The 19,128-nt window shown below is 41.4% G+C and overlaps 1 protein-coding gene across 44 annotated transcripts in view; it reads right to left on the bottom strand.

The window, feature by feature from the left end:
• Positions 1–19,128, bottom strand: part of DTNA (dystrobrevin alpha) — a 323,001-nt gene that overhangs the window by 73,676 nt on the left and 230,197 nt on the right. For all 44 annotated transcript variants that reach the window (XM_053243077.1, XM_053243079.1, XM_053243078.1 and 41 more), the window contains 3 exons: positions 16,714–16,880; positions 14,212–14,336; positions 2,091–2,171 (listed from right to left, as the gene is read on the bottom strand). In XM_053243077.1, coding sequence (XP_053099052.1) covers positions 2,091–2,171; positions 14,212–14,336; positions 16,714–16,880 — 373 coding nt within the window. The remainder of the gene's footprint in view (positions 1–2,090; positions 2,172–14,211; positions 14,337–16,713; positions 16,881–19,128) is intronic.

The following is a 19,128-nucleotide window of genomic DNA, read 5'->3' as shown; positions in this document are numbered from 1 at the left end:
CTGCATCATTCCTAATGCCTCATGCTAGAGCAGGGTTGCACAACTGCAACTTTCCCAGCTGACTACAATTTCCATTATATCCAGCTGCACTGGCAAATAGTCAGTTATGTGGGAGCTGTAGTTCAACAACTGCTGGAGGGCCAAAGTTGTAGCCCTGGTGCTAGAGGAATAAATTGGGGCAAGCCCTGATGAGGGATGGGGTGGCTTCATCTTTTACTTTGTCACACAATGCATAATCGATTTATGAAATTCATTACTGCAAAATGTGTGGATGGACATTAGCTTAAATGGCCTTTACAATGGACAAATTAATGGAGAATAGGTCTATCAATGGCTACTAGCCATGTAAGTTAAAGTCAACCTCTATCTTCAAAGGCTATGTACCTATGAATACTAGATGCTATGGACACACAGCACATGAGGACAGTTGCTTTCATGCTATGTCTGTAAGCTTCCCCGGAGCATCAAGCTGGTCATTGCTAGTAAAGAGTGCTGGACTAGATGGACATTTGGCTTTTTCCAGTAGGACTTTTTAAAAATTTAAGTAAGTGTTTGACTATAGTCAAAAGGTCAAATTAATATCAATGTAATGGTATTTATTTATTTAACACATTTATATACCACACTATATAAAATATCAGGGCAATTTACAATTTAAACAAACAGCAACTAAAACCTAAAAATCAGATTAAAATTACCATAAATAAAACTTTAAAGCATCACAAACTAAAAGTGTGATGAAACAGGAGTGTTTTCAAAGTCATTTAAAAGCAACCAGAAATGGGGATGTTCTGATTTCATTTGGGAGTGTGTTCCAGAGCCTCAGGACAACTCTAGGAAAGGTTCAGTTTTGGATCGGCACCAAGCAAGCCCGTGACAACCTCAACCGGACCTCCCCTGATGATCTTAATAGGTGGCGGGGTTCAGGAAGAAGAAGGTACTCTCTTAAATACCATGAGCCCAAGCTGTTCAGGGCTTGATAGGTAATAACCAGCACTTTGTATTTTACCAGGAAACTAATTGGCAGCCAGTGTAGTTCTTTTAAAATAGGAGTAATGTGGCCTCTATGGGTGGCCTCAGAGACCAACCTGACTGCCACATTCTGCAACAGTTGCAGTTTCCAAACGAGATACAAAGGCAGCCCAACATAGAGCCCATTGCAGTAGTCAAGCCTACTAGTCAATATAAGATGCAAAGCCACATCAGCTGACATACCATGATGCTCCCCATTGATCCAAGAGTGAGGCACTTGTGCTGGTTCCATCTATTCCTAAGTGGCATCCACACGGTTCCCAACCTCACAGAGCCTTAACTAAGAATTGCATCAATGCAGAAGCAATGCTGCTTCAGTTATTCCCAATGGGAGCTGTGTTGCTTCAGCGATGATGCAATTCTTAGTCACCATGGAGGCTCTGTGAAGTCAGGAGCAGTGCAGATGCTGCTTAGGAATAGATGGAACCAGCGCAGGCTCTTGGATAGATGGGGCACCGCACAGTATGTAAGCCAGTCTCAGTTTGGTATTCCTTCTCTATTCAACTACAAAAAACTTATTCCATACAGGAACATTTGTTCAGTATGCCACATCTGCTTCTTGGTATTTAAATACCTACCATCAGTTTCCAGGACTACTTTTAGAACTTCAGCTCTCTGAGTTAAGCTGACATGGTTTAGATCCCAACATGCTGCATTCTGTGGGTATGCTTCCCAAGCAAAACAGTCTATTAATTTCAATGGGCACAGTCGACCTGCACTGTCGACCACCAGAAGCCAGAAATATGCACTTAAGCAAGCAACTGTGCATACCTAAGCTTAAGGCATGATCTGAGGTCACATGCAGCAAGCTTGCTGATGCTAAGTAGATAGGAGTTTGGTCAGTGAGCGCAGAGACCTCATTTATGCTGCTTTGAAAACCATTATAGAAGAAAAGTGGGATTTGAATGTAATAAATACAAGTTGTTCTCCTATTTTAAAACAATGAATAACAAATTTAGGACCTGTTTACTATTATTATTTTCAGTGTGTTATGAAATCATACATTAAAACAGATATTTAATTAGTATTTCTGAAAATATATCAGGTGGAGGACTCACCTTCTGTTTGTGAAAGGGCTTCCTGAGGGAACAGAGTGGGAGAACAGTGTGTCATTCATGCTGGTAACTGGTCTGGGAGGCCTTGAAAGAAGACAGTGAGATTGAAAATATGTAGCTTATAGATAACAAAGCAGCAAAATGCAGCATTTCCACACTTGCAAATGCTTTTTTGTTGAACTCAATTGGAATTTACTTTGCGGTAGACATGCTTAGGATTACACTGTAAATCTGCATCTAAAAAACACTAAATCTCAACCTTTACACATGGTAACAAAATTATATATAAAATTTACAGTTTGCTTGTTCTTTTTCCTGTTCCAGTAAAATAATTGGCTGTGCTTTGCTTTCACAAAAGCAACAGAAATGCTGCATAAAGTAGTTTAAATATAGGCATATTTCAGCAGCCTTCTAACTGGTTACATTTTTCACTGACTTCTTGTTGGTTCGCATTCTATATTAGAGAAATACTGTTCCCACTTTTAAAAAGTCACCTCCCTACCTTCAGTGGGTCAATTTCTATTGCAAAACATTTCAGGACTGATTGAGATGGCCATATGGTGGCCCCTTTAAACCCAAATTGAATGAAGTTTACATTGTGTGCGGGGTCCTTCATATAACAAGCCATCATTGTAGAACCTCAGACTTTCACTAGACTACAGCAAACTCTTTCTCTAGCAGGTTTGCCATGGCATAATGAATAAGAAAATAAGAAAAGTTACTTTGTGAAAGACTCACACAAAGAGTTCCATATTCAGAGCGTATCTGAATTTCAACACAATCTGAATGTCAAGCATCCATTACATGGTTGCTTGTTTATATGAATCATCAGTCCACCAACGAAGGTGAATAGAAGGAACCTGATATAAGGCATGTTATTGTATTAATAGCACATTGGTGATATATGTTTCTCTTGAGCAATCAATCTTTCTTCTAGCCTTTTTATTCAAGTAGCAAAAATGGAAAATAAGAGTACAGTATACAAGAATCACACAAAGTTGACCAAGACACATGCAGCAGGAGCTTTGTGACAGATTTATCTTTAGTTTGCATCCTTTGAAGGAGTGCTAATCAGGAATAAATCTTCACAAATATAAATTGTATTTCACTTCTGAGGTCACTGAGGAACTTCAGGATTCTTCTGTATAGCAAACAAATGTATACAGACTGACTCACTTGGACAGCAGACAATACCACAAAGAGATGCTAGATCTCATGCATTTGCTCATCTAAGATGATTTTGAAACTATCTGTAGGCCAATATGGGGAATAGAATACTTAATAGAAGGGCAGAAATCTAATCCACAAATATGCAAGTTTTGTCACTGACCCTAATGGGTTCAAAATTGCATTTCTGAAATTCAGTTCATAGACTCATAAATCATATGGATACTTCTTTCCATACCAATGGGGCAACATTAAACTGGGAAAGGACTTGTGCAAGTCATCTGAAGGACTTTCACTCACCTGTCACATGGGTCTTTAGGTCCTCCTGGGGCGTAACTATAATAGGGCAAGGGGAGACTGTTGTCTCGGGGGGCCCTGCCTCGGCCCCCCTGAAGACATGTCTCCCCTACCCAATGCCAAGAGCTTCCTTGAATATTTTTTAAAAAAATTTAGAGGCCGGCAGTGATTGGGGGGGGGGGGGCATTTTAAAATTTTGTCTCTGGGCCCACTCCAACCTTGTTACACCCCTGAGGTCCACCTTCCCTGCTGGAAGGGAGGGCCGCAGAAGACAAGGTGGGGACCTTAAGGGATTTCACAACCGAATCCTTCAGATTATACAGTTTGTTAGGGATCCTATTAATCTGCCATGAAGATTCATTGAGATTTCCTGACCCTTTCAAATGAGAGGTTTGGGAGGTCCCTGGGGAAAACCTGCTGCAGCCCCCTGTGCCATGGCAGCTGTGCCAGGGTTGGCAGAACCTGCAGCTGAATCAGCTTAAAAACCCACGAAGTCTTAACCAGGGGGGCAGGAAACAACTCCATCTGGAAAAGCCTGCCGTGTGTGTAATCTTGTGCCCCCCTCCATTCCCAGAGTGGCCAACCAGTGGGGGAGATGAGAACTCTCCCTTTAACGAAGTCCTTGATCTTGTGTTTATATGCTGTGAGGGAACTGAAGTAGAACATGCTCTCACAGTGCTAGTCAGCATGGAGGGAGGGAGGGAAGTGTGTCTAGTCAGAATCTGGGTCTCCTTCCCCTTATTCTTTAGGAATAGGATTTGCTGGAGACTCCAGAGAGGAAGGCTGAAGTGAGAGGAAAAATCCCCTGAAAAATTAAATCACTGACTGGAAGGCACACTCAAAGATTCTTATGAGCTTTCCAACCAATTCTGATAGCTCTCTTATAATCAACGATCTAATCATTACAAGATTTATTTTCACATTTTAAAAAGTGTACTAAGGGTTAATCTTTTACTTACCAGGTATCTCTTTTGCAGCCAAAATGAAATAAAAATATACTGTTAATTAAGATGAATTCTTTTTTTTTAAGTGCCAAAGGTAGATAATTGAACATTTATCAGTGTTAGTATGCTGATCTTAAAGGCAACCACCCATCAGTAGATCTGTGCTTACAAAGAGCCCTGTTGTGGGTCAACATATGTAGAGTTACTCAAGTCGGTCTTCATAAGATCAGAAGTTATTATTTTTGTCATAATTGCTAGTTAATTCTTATATCAAGAAAAATAAATGGTAGACAGCTTAGAAGCTGGCAGTATGTTTTTAAGATTATCAGTCACAATGTATTTATTTTCCTCACATTCAAGTGGTACAGTATATCAAATTATTTGAAACAGACATATGTAATCTGAAAATTGGCTTTAAACTGCTGAGTATACCTCTTAAAGATTGCTGCCAACTTTCTAGTTCTGCGTATAACTGAAGCCTCAAACATTTCTTACAAAATATTTAGGAACTGGAGGTTGATGCATGAATGTGGAAAAGCCCTATGATGAATCTATAATAAACAATATATTTTATATATTGGAAAATACCGCATTAAAACCAGTGTGTAATGCAGGCATAGCTATACAAAAGAATTTGTCCTTACTGAAAGATACTGCTGCAGGGGAAAAGAGGACTTTGCTTACATGAAATGTAAGCTCCTTGGTATACGGAAGATCTGCGAGAGCTGAAGCGGCAAGGTAGACGACTGGAGCACAAGTGGAGGAAGACTCGACTCGAATCCGACAGATTGCGACACAGAGCGCATTTAAAGATCTATGCTCTGGCTATACGTGCAGCAAAGAAGTGTTTCTTTTCTGCCCGTATTGCTTCTGCAGGCTCTCGTCCAGCGGAGCTATTCAGGGTTGTGAGGGGGCTAGTAAGGCCCCCTACTCCCCTGAATCCAAATTTGGAACCATTAGTTGCCCACTGTGACTGTGCCCACTTTTAATGAGTTTTTTGCGGACAAAGTCTCTCGTATTCGGGTCGATCTAGATCTAGATTTAGACTCCACAGTTATTGCAGTGTCAGATGCAGAAGTAGCCAGCAACTCCTCTTGTGTGGTTAGACTGGATCAATTTCAGTTTGTGACTCCTGAGGATGTGGACAAGCTGCTCAGAACGGTGCGTCCTACCACCTGTCTGCTTGATCCTTGCCCAATGTGGCTTATACTATCTGGGAAGGGAGTTGTTGTGGAGAGCCTGGTGGCAATTATAAATACCTCTCTGAGGGAGGGCAGGATGCCTCCTTGTTTAAAGGAGGCAATTATTAGACCTATTCTTAAGAAGCCTGCCTTGGATCCCTCAGAGTTTAATAGCTACAGGCCTGTTTCCAACCTCCCATGGTTGGGCTAGGTGATTGAGAGGGTGGTGGCCTCCCAGCTCTAGGTGGTCTTGGAGGAAACCGACTATCTAGACCCATTTCAAACTGGTTTTCAGATGGGCTATGGGGTGGAGACTGCTTTGGTAGGCCTGATGGATGATCTCCAATTGGGACTTGACAGAGGAAGTGTGACTCTGTTGGTCCTTTTGGATCTCTCAGTGGCTTTCGATACTATCGACCATAGTATCCTTCTAGAACGTCTGAGGGAGTTGGGGGTGGGAGGCAGGTTCCGCTCCAACCTTTCTGGCAGATTCCAGATGGTGTCGCTTGGAGACTGTTGCTCTTCAAAATCTGAGCTTTTATATGGGGTCCCTCAGGGTTCCATACTGTCTCCAATGCTTTTTAATATCTACATGAAACCATTGGGAGAGATCATCCAGAGATTTGGTGCTGGGTGTTATCAGTATGCTGATGACACCCAAATCTATTTCTCCATGTCAACATCATCAGGAGAAGGCATATCCTCCCTGAATGCCTGCTTGGAAGCAGTAATGGGCTGGATGAGGGATAACAGACTGAGACTGAATCCAGACAAGATGGAGGTACTTATTGTGAGGGGTCGTCACTCGGGAAGCAATATTGATCTACCTGTTCTAGATGGGGTCACACTTCCTCAGAAGGAACAGGTATGCAGTCTAGGAGTGCTTCTGGATCCACACCTTTCCCTGGTTCCCCAGGTTGAGGCAGTGGCCAGAAGCGCTTTCTATCAGCTTCGGTTGATACACCAGCTGCGCCCATTTCTTGAGGTTCATGATCTCAAAACAGTAGTACACTTGCTGGTAACCGCCAGACTTGATTACTGCAATGCACTATATGTGGGGCTGCCTTTGTACACAGTCCAGAAACTGCAATTAGTACAAAATGCGGCAGCCAGGTTGGTCTTCAGGTCATCTCGAAGAGACCATATTACTCCTATGTTACAGGAGTTGCACTGGCTGCCAATAAGTTTCTGGGCAAAATACAAAGTGCTGGTTATAACCTATAAAGCCCTAAACAGTTTAGGCCCACAGTACTTAAGAGAGTGTCTTCTTCTGCATGATCCCCATCATCCACTGCATACATCAGGGGAGGCTCATCTGTGGCTACCTTCATGTCGTCTGGTGGCCACCCAGGGACGGGCCTTTTCTGTTGTTGCCCCGAGGCTTTGGAACACGCTTCCCGTGGGAATGAGAGTCTCCCCATCAATAGCAGCTTTAAAAAAGTGTCTAAAGACTCATCTTTTTACCCAGGCCTTTTAGCTTTTTAACTTTGTAACTTTTTAAATTTTGGATTATTTATTGGTTTGTTTTAAACTGTTTTTAGTATTTAATTGATTTTAATTTTTTGTTTTTGTTTGTTGTGAACTGCTGTGAGACTTTGGGTTGGGGCGGTATAAAAATGTGCTGAATAAATAAATAAATAAATAAATAGTCTCCCATTAAAAATGGCTGTAAATGCCCCTTTCCTTGAATGCATGCCTAGAGCAGTTTCTCATGATACAGTTTATCTTCCATTACATTTAATAATAAAAATCACTCTTGTAAGAAGATATTCTCAAAGACTTCATGTAGCACATCTTTTCCCCTCTGTTAATTTATGTAATTTATGTCAAACTGCATTGGTATTGTTTTAATGAAAGGCAGTATATAAATTTAACAATAAATAAAATAATAAATACTAGCTGAACCCGCACAGAGCATCTGTGTGGTAGTTCATTTCCTTTTTGGGTTTAGTTGGGAGAATTCATTTGGCTGGTCCTCCCTCAGCTCTCTCACTCGCTCTGTCGTCCCCCCCCCCCACACAACAGCTCTCTCGCTTGCTCTGTCCCCCCCCACAGCGCCTCTCTCGCTCGCTCTGTCTCTCCCCCCTACGCGACTCTCTTGCTTGCGCTGTCCCCCCCACAGCGCCTCTCTTGCTCGCTCTGTCTCTCCCCCCTACGCGCCTCTCTCGCTCTCTCTCTCTCCCCCCTATGCGACTCTCTTGCTCGCTCTGTCCCCCCCACAGCGCCTCTCTCGCTCACTCTGTTTCCTCCCCCCGTGCCTCTCTCGCTCGCTCTGTATCTCCCCTCTCCGCGCCTCTCTCGCTTGCTCTGTCTCTCCCCCTGTGCGCCTCTCTCGCTCGCTCTGTCTCTCCCCTCGTGCGCCTCACTTGCTCGCTCTGTCTCTCCCCCTGCGCGCCTCTCGCTCACTCTGTCCTCCCCCCTACGTGACTCTCTCGCTCGCTCTGTCCCCCCCAGCGCCTCTCTCGCTCGTTCTGTCTCTCCCCCATGCCTCTCTCACTCGCTCTTTCTCCCCCCCGCGCGCCTCTCTCGCTCGCTCTGTCTCTCCCCCCGCGCGCCTCTCTCGCTCTGTCTCTCCCCCCGCGCGCCTCTCTCGCTCGCTCTGTCTCTCCCCCCTACGTGACTCTCTTGCTCGCTCTGTCCCCCCCAGCGCCTTTCTCGCTCGCTCTGTACGCTCTCCCCACCTTCTGCCCTACTCCCCTCCCCCCAAGCCTTCTGCCTCAGTCCCCTCCCCCTATCCTTCTGCCCCAGCTTGCTCCCTCCTCCGTTTCCACCTCTTTCTCTCTCATTCATGCTCCCCCCCACCTCCGCTTTTTAGCCTGCTTGTGTTTTCCCTGCTGGCCGTTGCCGCATCCTCCTTCCTCCAGTCCCTGGTGTTGGGCCGCCAAGCATTCAGCCAGCTCCTTCCTGCAGCCCTCCCTCTAGAGAGCATCTTCCAAAGTGGCCAACTGTTTGTCTCTGCCCAGCCAGGCTCCCCCGCTTTCTCTCCCCTCAGCTTCCCCCCTCCCTTCTGCCCCAGTCCGTTCAGTTCTCCTCTCCACTTGCCCGCTTTCCTTCCTTTCCTTTCCTCCCCAAACGGCCACTTCCCTACGCGGCCAACCGCTGCCTAGTCAATCCGGTGTCTCCACCGCCCAGCCAATTGCTGGGTTGCCAGGATGCATCCCTACAGAGGAACGTCTAGGAGAATTAAAATAATAGATACAAAGGCCACAGAGCTAGCTAGCTAGCTCTGGTTGGCCAATGGGGCTTTGAACTTGTGTTCAGTGAACAACAATCCCTCTCCTATACTGTAGGACAAGCTGTTTTAATATTCAGGGGAAATCCTGCACAGTGAACTGCACTTGAAATGCAGATGTGTTTCAAGAACAATTTGTGAAATGGACATCTGTTGTTCAAGGAAAAGGAGGAGGAGGAGGAGGATTATTCCACTTAATGTGCACAAACCCTTAGATGTGCCTAAAGTGGAATCCTGAATTCCAGCCGTACTATATATATATGATGTAAATAAATATAAATTTAAAAATTGTTTTAATTTGAAATGGTTTTGATGTCTATCAATTAAAATTAGCTTATAGAAAAATATGTTGAATGCTGTAGAAGATTTTCAGATAGGCAGTAACTGATCAATAAAACAAAGAAGCACTTTGTACAATCTTAAAACAGCCAGCGTGGTGTAGTGGTTAGAGTGCTTGATTATGACCAGGGAGACCCGAGTTCAAATCCCCATTCAGCCATGAAACTAGCTGGGTGACTCTGGGCCCGTCACTTCTCTCTCAACCTAACCTACTTCACAGGGCTGTTGTGAAAGAGAAACTCAAGTATGTAGTACACCGCTCTGGGCTCCTTGTAGGAAGAGCGGGATATAAATGTTTTAAAAATAATAAAAAAATAATAAAACACAATCTAGCCCTATATGTAAAAAGGTATGCTGCGTGTTTAAACATGAAAATAGCACGCAGAGGCAGTAATTCATTGAAGGTGAAGTGTCAACACTGGCATGCAAAGTGTTAAATATAAGGACGCAAATTTATCAGGGGAATTATTTTTCATTTTCATTCCCCTAAGAGAATAAATTATTCTCTTAGGGCTTGCACTAGTATATTGCATTGATATAAAACAGGGAGTTTAAAAGTACTTTGTTTACAGCATTTATTAAGCTGAGTTTGAAAATAATATTTACTGCTATGTGCACCCGCTACACTGGTAGGAGAACATGTACTGGTAAATACCGCATTAAAACCAGTGTGTAATGCAGGCATAGCTATACAAAAGAATTTTGTCCTTACTGAAAGATACTGCTGCAGGGGAAAAGAGGGCTTTGCTTACATGAAGTCTCCCATTAAAAATGGCTGTAAATACCCCTTTCCTTGAATGTATGCCTAGAGCAGTTTCTCATGATACAGTTTATCTTCCATTACATTTAATAATAAAAATCACTCTTGTAAGAAAATATTCTCGAAGACTTCATGTAGCACATCTTTCCCCCTCTGTTAATTTATGTCAGATGCATTGTATAAAATGCTCTCTCCACAACGTGTGCATTTTAATTCCTGTTTCATACTCAACATTGCTTTCAACCATTTCACCAAGAAAAAGTGATAATAAAAAACCAGAGGTTGATGTTCAGACTAAGGCCTGTGCATGTGCTACAGAGAAGGGATGATTTTTGCCACTCTATCCTTCCCTCTGAAGCCTACTGTGCTACCCAAAAATATGTCCCTGAGGGTTGCACAGCATGAGTCTGAATGTAAGCCAGACAGACTCAATGTTATCTCCAGACAAATGATGTTGCTTTTAAGGAAGGAAGTAATGTCTGAGAGTCAGAACAGACTGAATTATGGATTATTGTTGATTGTCTCATAAGAACAATACCTATTATTTTCATATCCCAGTATGTTTTGTATTACTAAATTATGCTGGTCCCAATTCAGCTAAGGGTAGTGTAATTAAAGCTGCAACTCTCTGCACCCCTACTTCCAAGTAAACAAGTAAAATCAGGATGCATATCCCACTGAAAGCAATTGAACTTGAATTAGCTGCAGTACAAAAAAATCCTTCTATTGGTTTCAGTGGGATATGTTTACCAGTGTATTTGGGCCTTCTATGTAAAGATACAGAAAATGATGGTTCAGCAACAAAAAAAGAGTGCTTCCAGAGAGAGGGGGGAAGCTCTGAAGTATTTGTACTCTTGTGCAAGAGTTTTCACACTTTGGAAGTGCAGGCTATTGCTGCAGTAATTAGGATGCCAATGAGTTGTATCCAAAAGCACAAGTAGAAGGAAGATCACAGAGTGGGGCTTTCCTCTCTTCTCAGCACAGTGCTCGCATGACTATTGAATGGGGGAAGTAAACAAATTATTCACATAAATGTTTGCTTTTGAGTCTAGCAGCCTGATTCACTTAGCCATTATCAATTTTTTTAGTAACTTGCTTTAGTTTAAGTACTCAATCGTTTTACCTTATTTGATTTTGACTTCCAACAGATCAAGGAAACTGAGATCCAGCATTTCAAACTAATATTCTTTGTAAGTGCAAATTTAATTTCAAAATGAATATTATGATAATTTAAATTCTAAATTCTCAAAGCATTATTTGTTAGGGTTAGATACAGCATTCTAATTCTTCAGTACAACTTCTGTTAATGTTTTCATCCTAGACTTTCTATTTATTAGAAAGTCTATTTTATTTGACTTTCTACTTATTAGAAAGTCAAATAAATAAATAGATAGATAGATAGTACAATAGACTGTTCACCTTCATTATGCAAGTTTACTTCTTTAAAATGATTGTAGTTAGTAATTGCACAGCATTTGATATTTGTGCGTGATTCCTTATGTCAAAACAGGCTAAGGGACCTCCAACTGTGCAGCAAACCACAGACTGTCATTTCAGCCATATTCTTATGACCCATGCAATTGAAGTTAAAGGGTTAACTCTGATTGGTGAACTGAGATCACTTCCACACAATGTGATGTGAGAACCCGAATTTAGTACCAATTGTATTCCTTCCGCCATGGTTAACTAGGATTAAACTACGACCAGCAACTATGATCAGACAGCTAGTTAACCACGGCAGTGGGATGACGATTGTCAATAAAGTGTGGGTTCTCATGTCATGCTCTGCACGGATATGCCTGCCTCACCCATAGTAGTTAATCCTTTAACTATGATCATGTGGGTTGTGAGAACATGGCCGATGTAATCTAACATTCCTCATTGACTAAACAGCACATGCAACAGTGACAAGTATAAGTACAGAATGATCAGCCACATGTAGGAAAAGTTTTAAGTGAATGAAACACAGAACATTAAAAAAATCTGTGATATAAATCTGAACCACTTTAAGCCATTTACATTATAGGAGAAGAAGTTAGCTCTTTCCCCCATTGTAACCAAATGCAGTTATTGGAGTATACTGGAATTTATCCTTGCTGGAATTATCCTGACCAAATATATGAAAGTTTATACATTCCTGAAACAATGTTGTTGTTTGAAAGTATAATTTAAAAGTGCTGCAGAAACCAAATGACCTACAATGCATTTAGATACTCCAGGGGCTCTGAGGAGAAGCTGTTTGATCAGGGGCGTAGCTAAGGGAGAGGTGGCACGTGTTCACCTCTTTCTCCAGCGGCCCCTCGGAGTAAGGAAGATAATGAAGAAAATAGGGAGGGGTGGAGCTGGGGTGCCTTCGGGAGCTGGGGGCCCCAGTTTCTTTGAACCCATTTTCTCAATTATAGTGACATCCCTGTGTTTGACACCCCTTCTCACTGAGGTTATAAATCTGTGTCTAGGCTTGTACCATCTCAGAGTACAGGTGAAGGCTCACATGAATGAATGCATATTTCTCTATTTAAAAAAAGAAGAATGTTTTGTATGAAACCACACTGGGACCAACTGGGCAAGTCTGGAGAAGCTTGTTATTTTGGACAACTTTTTCCAGTGTAGATCTGCTTCCAGAAGGCATGAATGCTGAACAGTTCCTGAGAATTCCCTAGTAAACTAATGTGCATAGGAGGGAACTCTATGGACTAGTAGAAGCAGCAGCCCTTGTGTCCATGCCTCAAGGCATTTTCTGGGGCCAGCTTCTCCAGGGAATACTGTACCAGAGAGGTCAAACAAGATATGCATTATAAGAGCTTGGGGTGACCACTCTGGGGCAACTCCCAATCCTAATTATTTATTATTTATTATTGATTCGATTTCTATATCGCCCTTCCAAAAATGGCTCAGGGTGGTTTACACAGAGAAATAATAAATAAATAAGATGGATCCCTGTCCCCAAAGGGATCACAATCTTAAAAAAAACAAAACACGTAAGACAGACATCAGCAACAGTCACTGGAGGTACTGTGCTGGGGGTGGATAGGGCCAGTTACTCTCCCCCTGCTAAATAAAGAGAATTGCCATGTTAAAAAGGTGCCTCTTTGCCCAGTTAGCAGGGATTTAGCACATCTAAATCATTTAGATAATGATTTAGCACATCTAGAGCTAGCACATCTGAAAGAGCGATGATCAGAATGAGGACTGCTGCAGTCAATCTGGCTAGCCAGTAGGATTCAGATTGCCAACCACCTGCAACAGAGCCACAATCTTCCAGAAAACTAATATCTGGAAATGCCCTTCATTCTTAGCATACAGAGCACTGCATGTAAATGTTTATTAAGGTCCCTCCCCCCACCACTTTTATTCAATATTCTTCAATATCATCTAAAGAGCACAGTCTATTATGCTACTGCTGAGGAGTGGAATCCCTATTAGAAGTGGCAACTTCTTTTGCTTGTACAAACATAGCTTTCCTCCATTTTGGAGCATCTGAACTCTTTACATCTTGGAAGGAGAATATGGCATTTATGCATATTATGCATATGGCATATTAAGCATACAAAGATATGGAAAAAAGCAGATATTTTGTGAAACAATAAAAATATTGAGCATGAGAATTCAAAGCACCTTGGGTTCCCCTTTGTAGGAACAGTAGCACAGATTACTGAATGTAATCATTCACAACCATAATTCCTGCAAGAGAACATTGTCTTTGTGCACACTAAAGTATATCTGTTTAGAAGTTTAGAAACAGCAAGTGATCTGCAGAGTTTGAATTTTTCCCATTTTAGAAACAAAAGCCAATTTATAGTTTTTTAGAATTTGTTTTACTTTCTAGATATGAAATGAACTCACTGGTCAAAAGATAGTTGAATTTTGTAAAGCTCTGGCCTCCTGCTTAAATAACTCACTAACTGAAATTCAGAATGCTAGATGATAAAGTAATGTAAAATTTTAAAAACCCCTAACCTTTTGTAATGTAATTTAGAATTTACTTTTGAAAAACATTTTTTAATGTTCCCTTTTGTTTCAACATGTCTCCTTGACTTTTCAGTACCATATAAGCCAATTGGATAGTTTAATACGTAGCATCATTTCTCAAGCAATTGATAAATCATGACATATTAAGAAGTCCCTTTCCATTGCCCTCAAACCAAGATTAACAGTAGGTCATCTAGAACAAAGGCTATTAACTGCAGACTACACAAATACTTACACAATGTGAGCCAAGTTTAGAGGTTTTTCAGGCTGGTCAGGGAACATTGGGTGCAAAGGTTCACGGCTGGAAGCACAGCTTAAAGACTTGCTAAGGGCATTAGTTAGCTTCTTAGCAGGTGATTTCTGGGAGGAACAAGGAAGGTAGAGGTAATCTGGACAGGTAAGGTGTACAGGTAAGTTGTTGTTGCTACCACAGAACTACAGGAAAAGAAACCAATGCCCTATATTGATATATCTTCCACCTCCAAAGGCCAATAATCCCATGGCTCTGTATAAGGTACTGAGCTACCTCCTCTTATATCTGTCATATATCTTTAAAGAGGATTTAAGCTCATAGGGTCAGGAGAGATCTTATATTTAAATGTTTGCAGAATCTTCCAAATCTCAGTATGTTATTCAGCTCTCCCCACAGTGAGAGGATATGGGGAAGGTATGAGAGAGTCTAAGGCTCAATTCCAATCTCTCCATGAGTACAATCTTGGGGAAATTTAACATTTGAAGAGTCAGATTTGACAAAGTCAGATTTGGAAGTTAGCAAACATTTCTATTACTGAAAACCATGTCCATCCTAGAAGTATTAATAACAAACAGATGTATACCCATAATCAGTTGTCTATCAAACCTTCAAAGAAGTTTTTCAGCAAGGACCCAGGTTTCCTAGTACATGACTATCAGCAAGTTCTCTTTACACAGATAACTGCAGCATCAGATGGGATTTGATTTCCAGTCTGTGCAGACTTTTGCATGAGCTGCTTGAACTGGCTCAGAGCATTTCATCATCAGTGCAAAGTGCTCACAGATCCACAAAGAGCTGTGTGATAAACATTCAATAAAGGCAAACTCTCTCCCCCCACTCAAAAAAAGAGAGTTCAAATTGAAAAATCAGTCTGATTTGCAATTGTGTGAATCTGCCCTCAGTCAGGATGCTTTCTGCATCCTGTACACAATCTATGAACCATTTCCAAGCAATGAGATTTCAGAGGCCATTACTAAAATGAAACCTTTTGTAGCACCTGACCCACTGAGTGAACAACTAGTTTTCATTGGAAATCAAGCAGCAAATTATAGTTCTTCATTTCTTAATCCTTACCTATTCTATGCAATCCCAACATCAGGTAGGCATCAACTTTCATATAGAATATTGCTTGTATTGCGATTGTTCACTTTGTGTTGTGTATCCTTTTGCACTTTGCTCCTTTTTAACAATGCAGCATTATGATAGCTGAGATAATCTCAGAGTTTGACTCTTTCAGTCCAAAAGGCCCCATTTTGAAAATGTTTTGTCTGTATTTTGAAAATGTTCTGTCTACAACCTAGTTAACTGCAACTCTTGGATATCTGTTTGAAAGCATAAGAGCATAAGCCCTGCTGGATCACGCCCAAGGCCTATCCAGTCTAGCATCCTGTTTCAAACAGTACCCCAACAGATGCCTCTGGGAAGCCCACAGGCAAGAGCTGAGGGCATGCCCTCTCTCCTGCTTCTGGTCTCCTGTAATTGGTATTTATAGGGACCTCTTAGGCTGGAGGTGGCCTATAGCCCTCAGCCTAGTAACCATTGATAGACTTGTCCTCCATGAATGCATTCAAGCCTTTCTTAAAGCCATCCAGGCTGTTGGCTGTCACCACATCTTGTGGCAGATAATTCCATAGGTTAATTATGCATTGTGTGAAAAAGTACTTTCTTTTGCCAGTCCTAAATTTCTTGGCAAATCTAACTTATTTTCATGGAACTTGCTGCCAGAAAAATGTGCATAGACTCACTGCATCTATATGAGCTAAAATTCAATAAAATTGGATTAAATGTGTTGTGACTTCAGCTGACTATATATTGGGTCATACAACTAGACCATCCAATTAGATATCCTTGTGGATTATGTGGCAAGTTCATATATTTGTTTCCACTGAGTAGAAAACACTAGTATAAGAGCTAATTTCCTATAAGCTATACTAACTTCTTTTAAAAATTCAAATACTATAGTGACTGGAAATTACTGAATATACATAACATGCCCATCCTTCCGTTGACTTTATACAAACATATTTAAAGAAGAGCTTAATGGTAAGTCAATATTTTCCATCATTCTTTTTGCATACATCAATCATTATATCAGGCAGGGGTTGTGAGAAAGAAGCTAAAGCTAACATAATTGATTATAATCCTAAAAAAAGTGAAAAACTTACTGTGGAAATAGTTTTATATTCCAAGACCCGCCTGTAGCTGTCCTGACATCCAGTACAGTATTAATATGTCAGACTGCTCAAATCCACACTGAATATAGCCACACTGTTCAGTTCTTCCCATGTTTTCATCTCAGAACTACACTGGGAACACAACCGGGGCTTCTCCATTACAGAGATGCTTAGCTAAACTGGCAACGTTAGTTTCCTATTTGTGGTTTAAAGGGAAATGGTTTGGTCAGTTCCAGTTCTCATCCTTGGGATTTTCTCTCTGACTGGTGGAGTTCAAACAGTCTGCAGCAATTCATGAACCTTCCCTTACCCATGACGTGTATTCTTTCATTTGGTGCTGGTTGCTATGGGAACCACTGGCATGCCCCCTCCAGAAGCAATCTTGACAGAGCTGGTAATTGTGACACTGCTGGCATCGATAGCGAAATCCCATCATGCTCTCGCTATGGCAGTAGGAACACTCAACAGGGTGGAAAACTTCAGGGGAGAAAAGTTTAAAAAAACAAAAGAAACAATCAGTGCAGCATTAACACAGAAGCCACCAACAGGTCTTGGACACTTTCCTTTGTGTGTGGTGATTTCTGTTATCAAATGTAATCTTTAAATTGCCTGTAATGTAAAAGTGTCACAATTTTATTTCAAGACATAATCCCTGTTCACTTCTTATAAAACCGTGGAGATTGTACCCAGGTATAACAGCCAGAGAAGTGCACTAGCAAGAGTGTGAAGCACTCTTCACACTCACATTTCAAAACCATACTCCCATTCTTCATGCATACCGTGTTTTTGTGCAGAAATAATCCTTTCCATGATTAAGAATGCTGCATTCTTAGTCATGGTGAAGACCCCCACCCCCACTGCCCTGAATTTATATTGGTAGAGTTACATTCCAAGCTGGAATTTGTGGAACAATTTGTGGGGATTGGATATACTGGATGAGCACATCTACATCTCCCGCAAAAACCTCATGTACCTATGTTGGGTGGCAAAGGAGACTCCATCACCAACACGCTCCTAGCTGTTCCCATAGCACAAACACCATGCTCTACGCTCTGTATGAAATGTAGATTGATAGATGCTTAAGTGGGCAACACAGTCCTGGTCTTGCAAGACTGAATCGATGCACACGATAAATCTGAACTGATGCACACTGATAAATCTGTTGCAAACCTGTCATGTCACTTCTCTCTCAGCCTAACCTACTTCACAGGGTTGTTGTGAGGAGAAACTCAAGTATGTAGTACCCTGCTCTGGGCTCCTTGGAGGAAGAGCAGGATATAAATGTAAATAAATAAATAAATAAATAAATAAATAAATAAATAAATAAATAAATAAATGTGCATACTTGGGTACAGCATCCACAGATTTAACAACAAATGAATTGGGCTAAAGAAGCACATGCTCCTGTTGAGCAATCTCCCATATCACATTAGGGAAACTGAATATATTCACACACACACACACACAAATGAAAAGAAAGAAAAAATGAGGGAGAAAATAACATTCGTTCTACTTTGAAGAGAAGGATATATAGTAAAAGCGCAAACATTTAGGGGTGTGTGTGTGTAAATGCATTAAGAGTTACACTTATAATTTGCAACCTGATCCTATAGAGAATTAGACATGCCTAAGCACCTAATGGCACAGTGGAGAAATGACCTGACTAGCAAGCCAGAGGTTGCTGGTTTGAATCCCCGCTGGTATGTTTCCCAGACTATGGGAAACACCTTTATTGGGCAGCAGTGATATAGGAAGATGCTGAAAGGCATCATCTCACACTGCATGGGATATGGCAATGGTAAACCCCTCTTGTATCTTACCAAAGACAACCACAGGACTCTGTGGTCGCCAGGAGTCGACATCGACTCGACAGCACACTTTACCTTTACCTAAGCACACTGAAATCAATGGTCTTAGTTGTGCCTAACTCAAGTGTAGGAACAGGCTATTAGTAGCATTTAGCAAAGTTCTGAGCTGCAGACTAAGAAGCAGCCACTCCTAATAAGTGAAGCAACTAAAGAAGCAGGGATCTTAACTGGCTCACAAGAAAGACTCAGCTTAAACAAGTCAGAAACACAGCAATAGATCAAGCAGAAAATCTAACCTAAATTGTTTCATAAGGGCATATATTCAGTTCAGCTGGGAGCACACATAATTCTCCTTGAAAATCCTGATTTAATCTTTGGATTATAGAAAGAACCATGTGAAAGAAATGAAATCTCAGCACCGAGATCACTAATTGATAACTCTGAACAACAATTTCACAAGTGCCTGGCTAAAAAAACAGACAGAGATTTAAAAAGCTTGAGAAAGACCCATTGAAATCAATGGGCCAGCTTTCCAGTGTTTCAAAACATAAGAACAAGAGTGCTTCTCTGTCCACCCCTTACTGAGGGGAAAAAAGAGCTAGTCTCTCTCAGCAGCAATGAGGGCAAATCAGTTTTATAATCGATAATCAGCAAATGAATGGAAGGGTTCTTTGATCCACTCTTTTGTTACGTGTAATTTTCCCAGTGAGAGAACTCAAGACAAGCAGTACACATGTCAGAGGGTGAGAGCCATTAAATAAAAAAAGCAGGTCCCTTCCTTGAAAATATGGAAGGGCACTAGCATTTATCTGCAGAAGGGTTGGCCATATGAATGCCTCCTCCATTTTGCATGCTCTTTCTCCCTCAGCTGTGTTGCAGTTGAGCGAAAGTCAGGAGACTGTGATACTTAGGTACAA

This window comes from Hemicordylus capensis, chromosome 4 (assembly GCF_027244095.1).
Source record: "Hemicordylus capensis ecotype Gifberg chromosome 4, rHemCap1.1.pri, whole genome shotgun sequence".
Classification (NCBI taxonomy): domain Eukaryota; kingdom Metazoa; phylum Chordata; class Lepidosauria; order Squamata; family Cordylidae; genus Hemicordylus; species Hemicordylus capensis.
The sequence above is the reverse complement of the archived record's forward strand: the minus strand, read 5'-3'. Positions and strand labels throughout refer to the sequence as shown.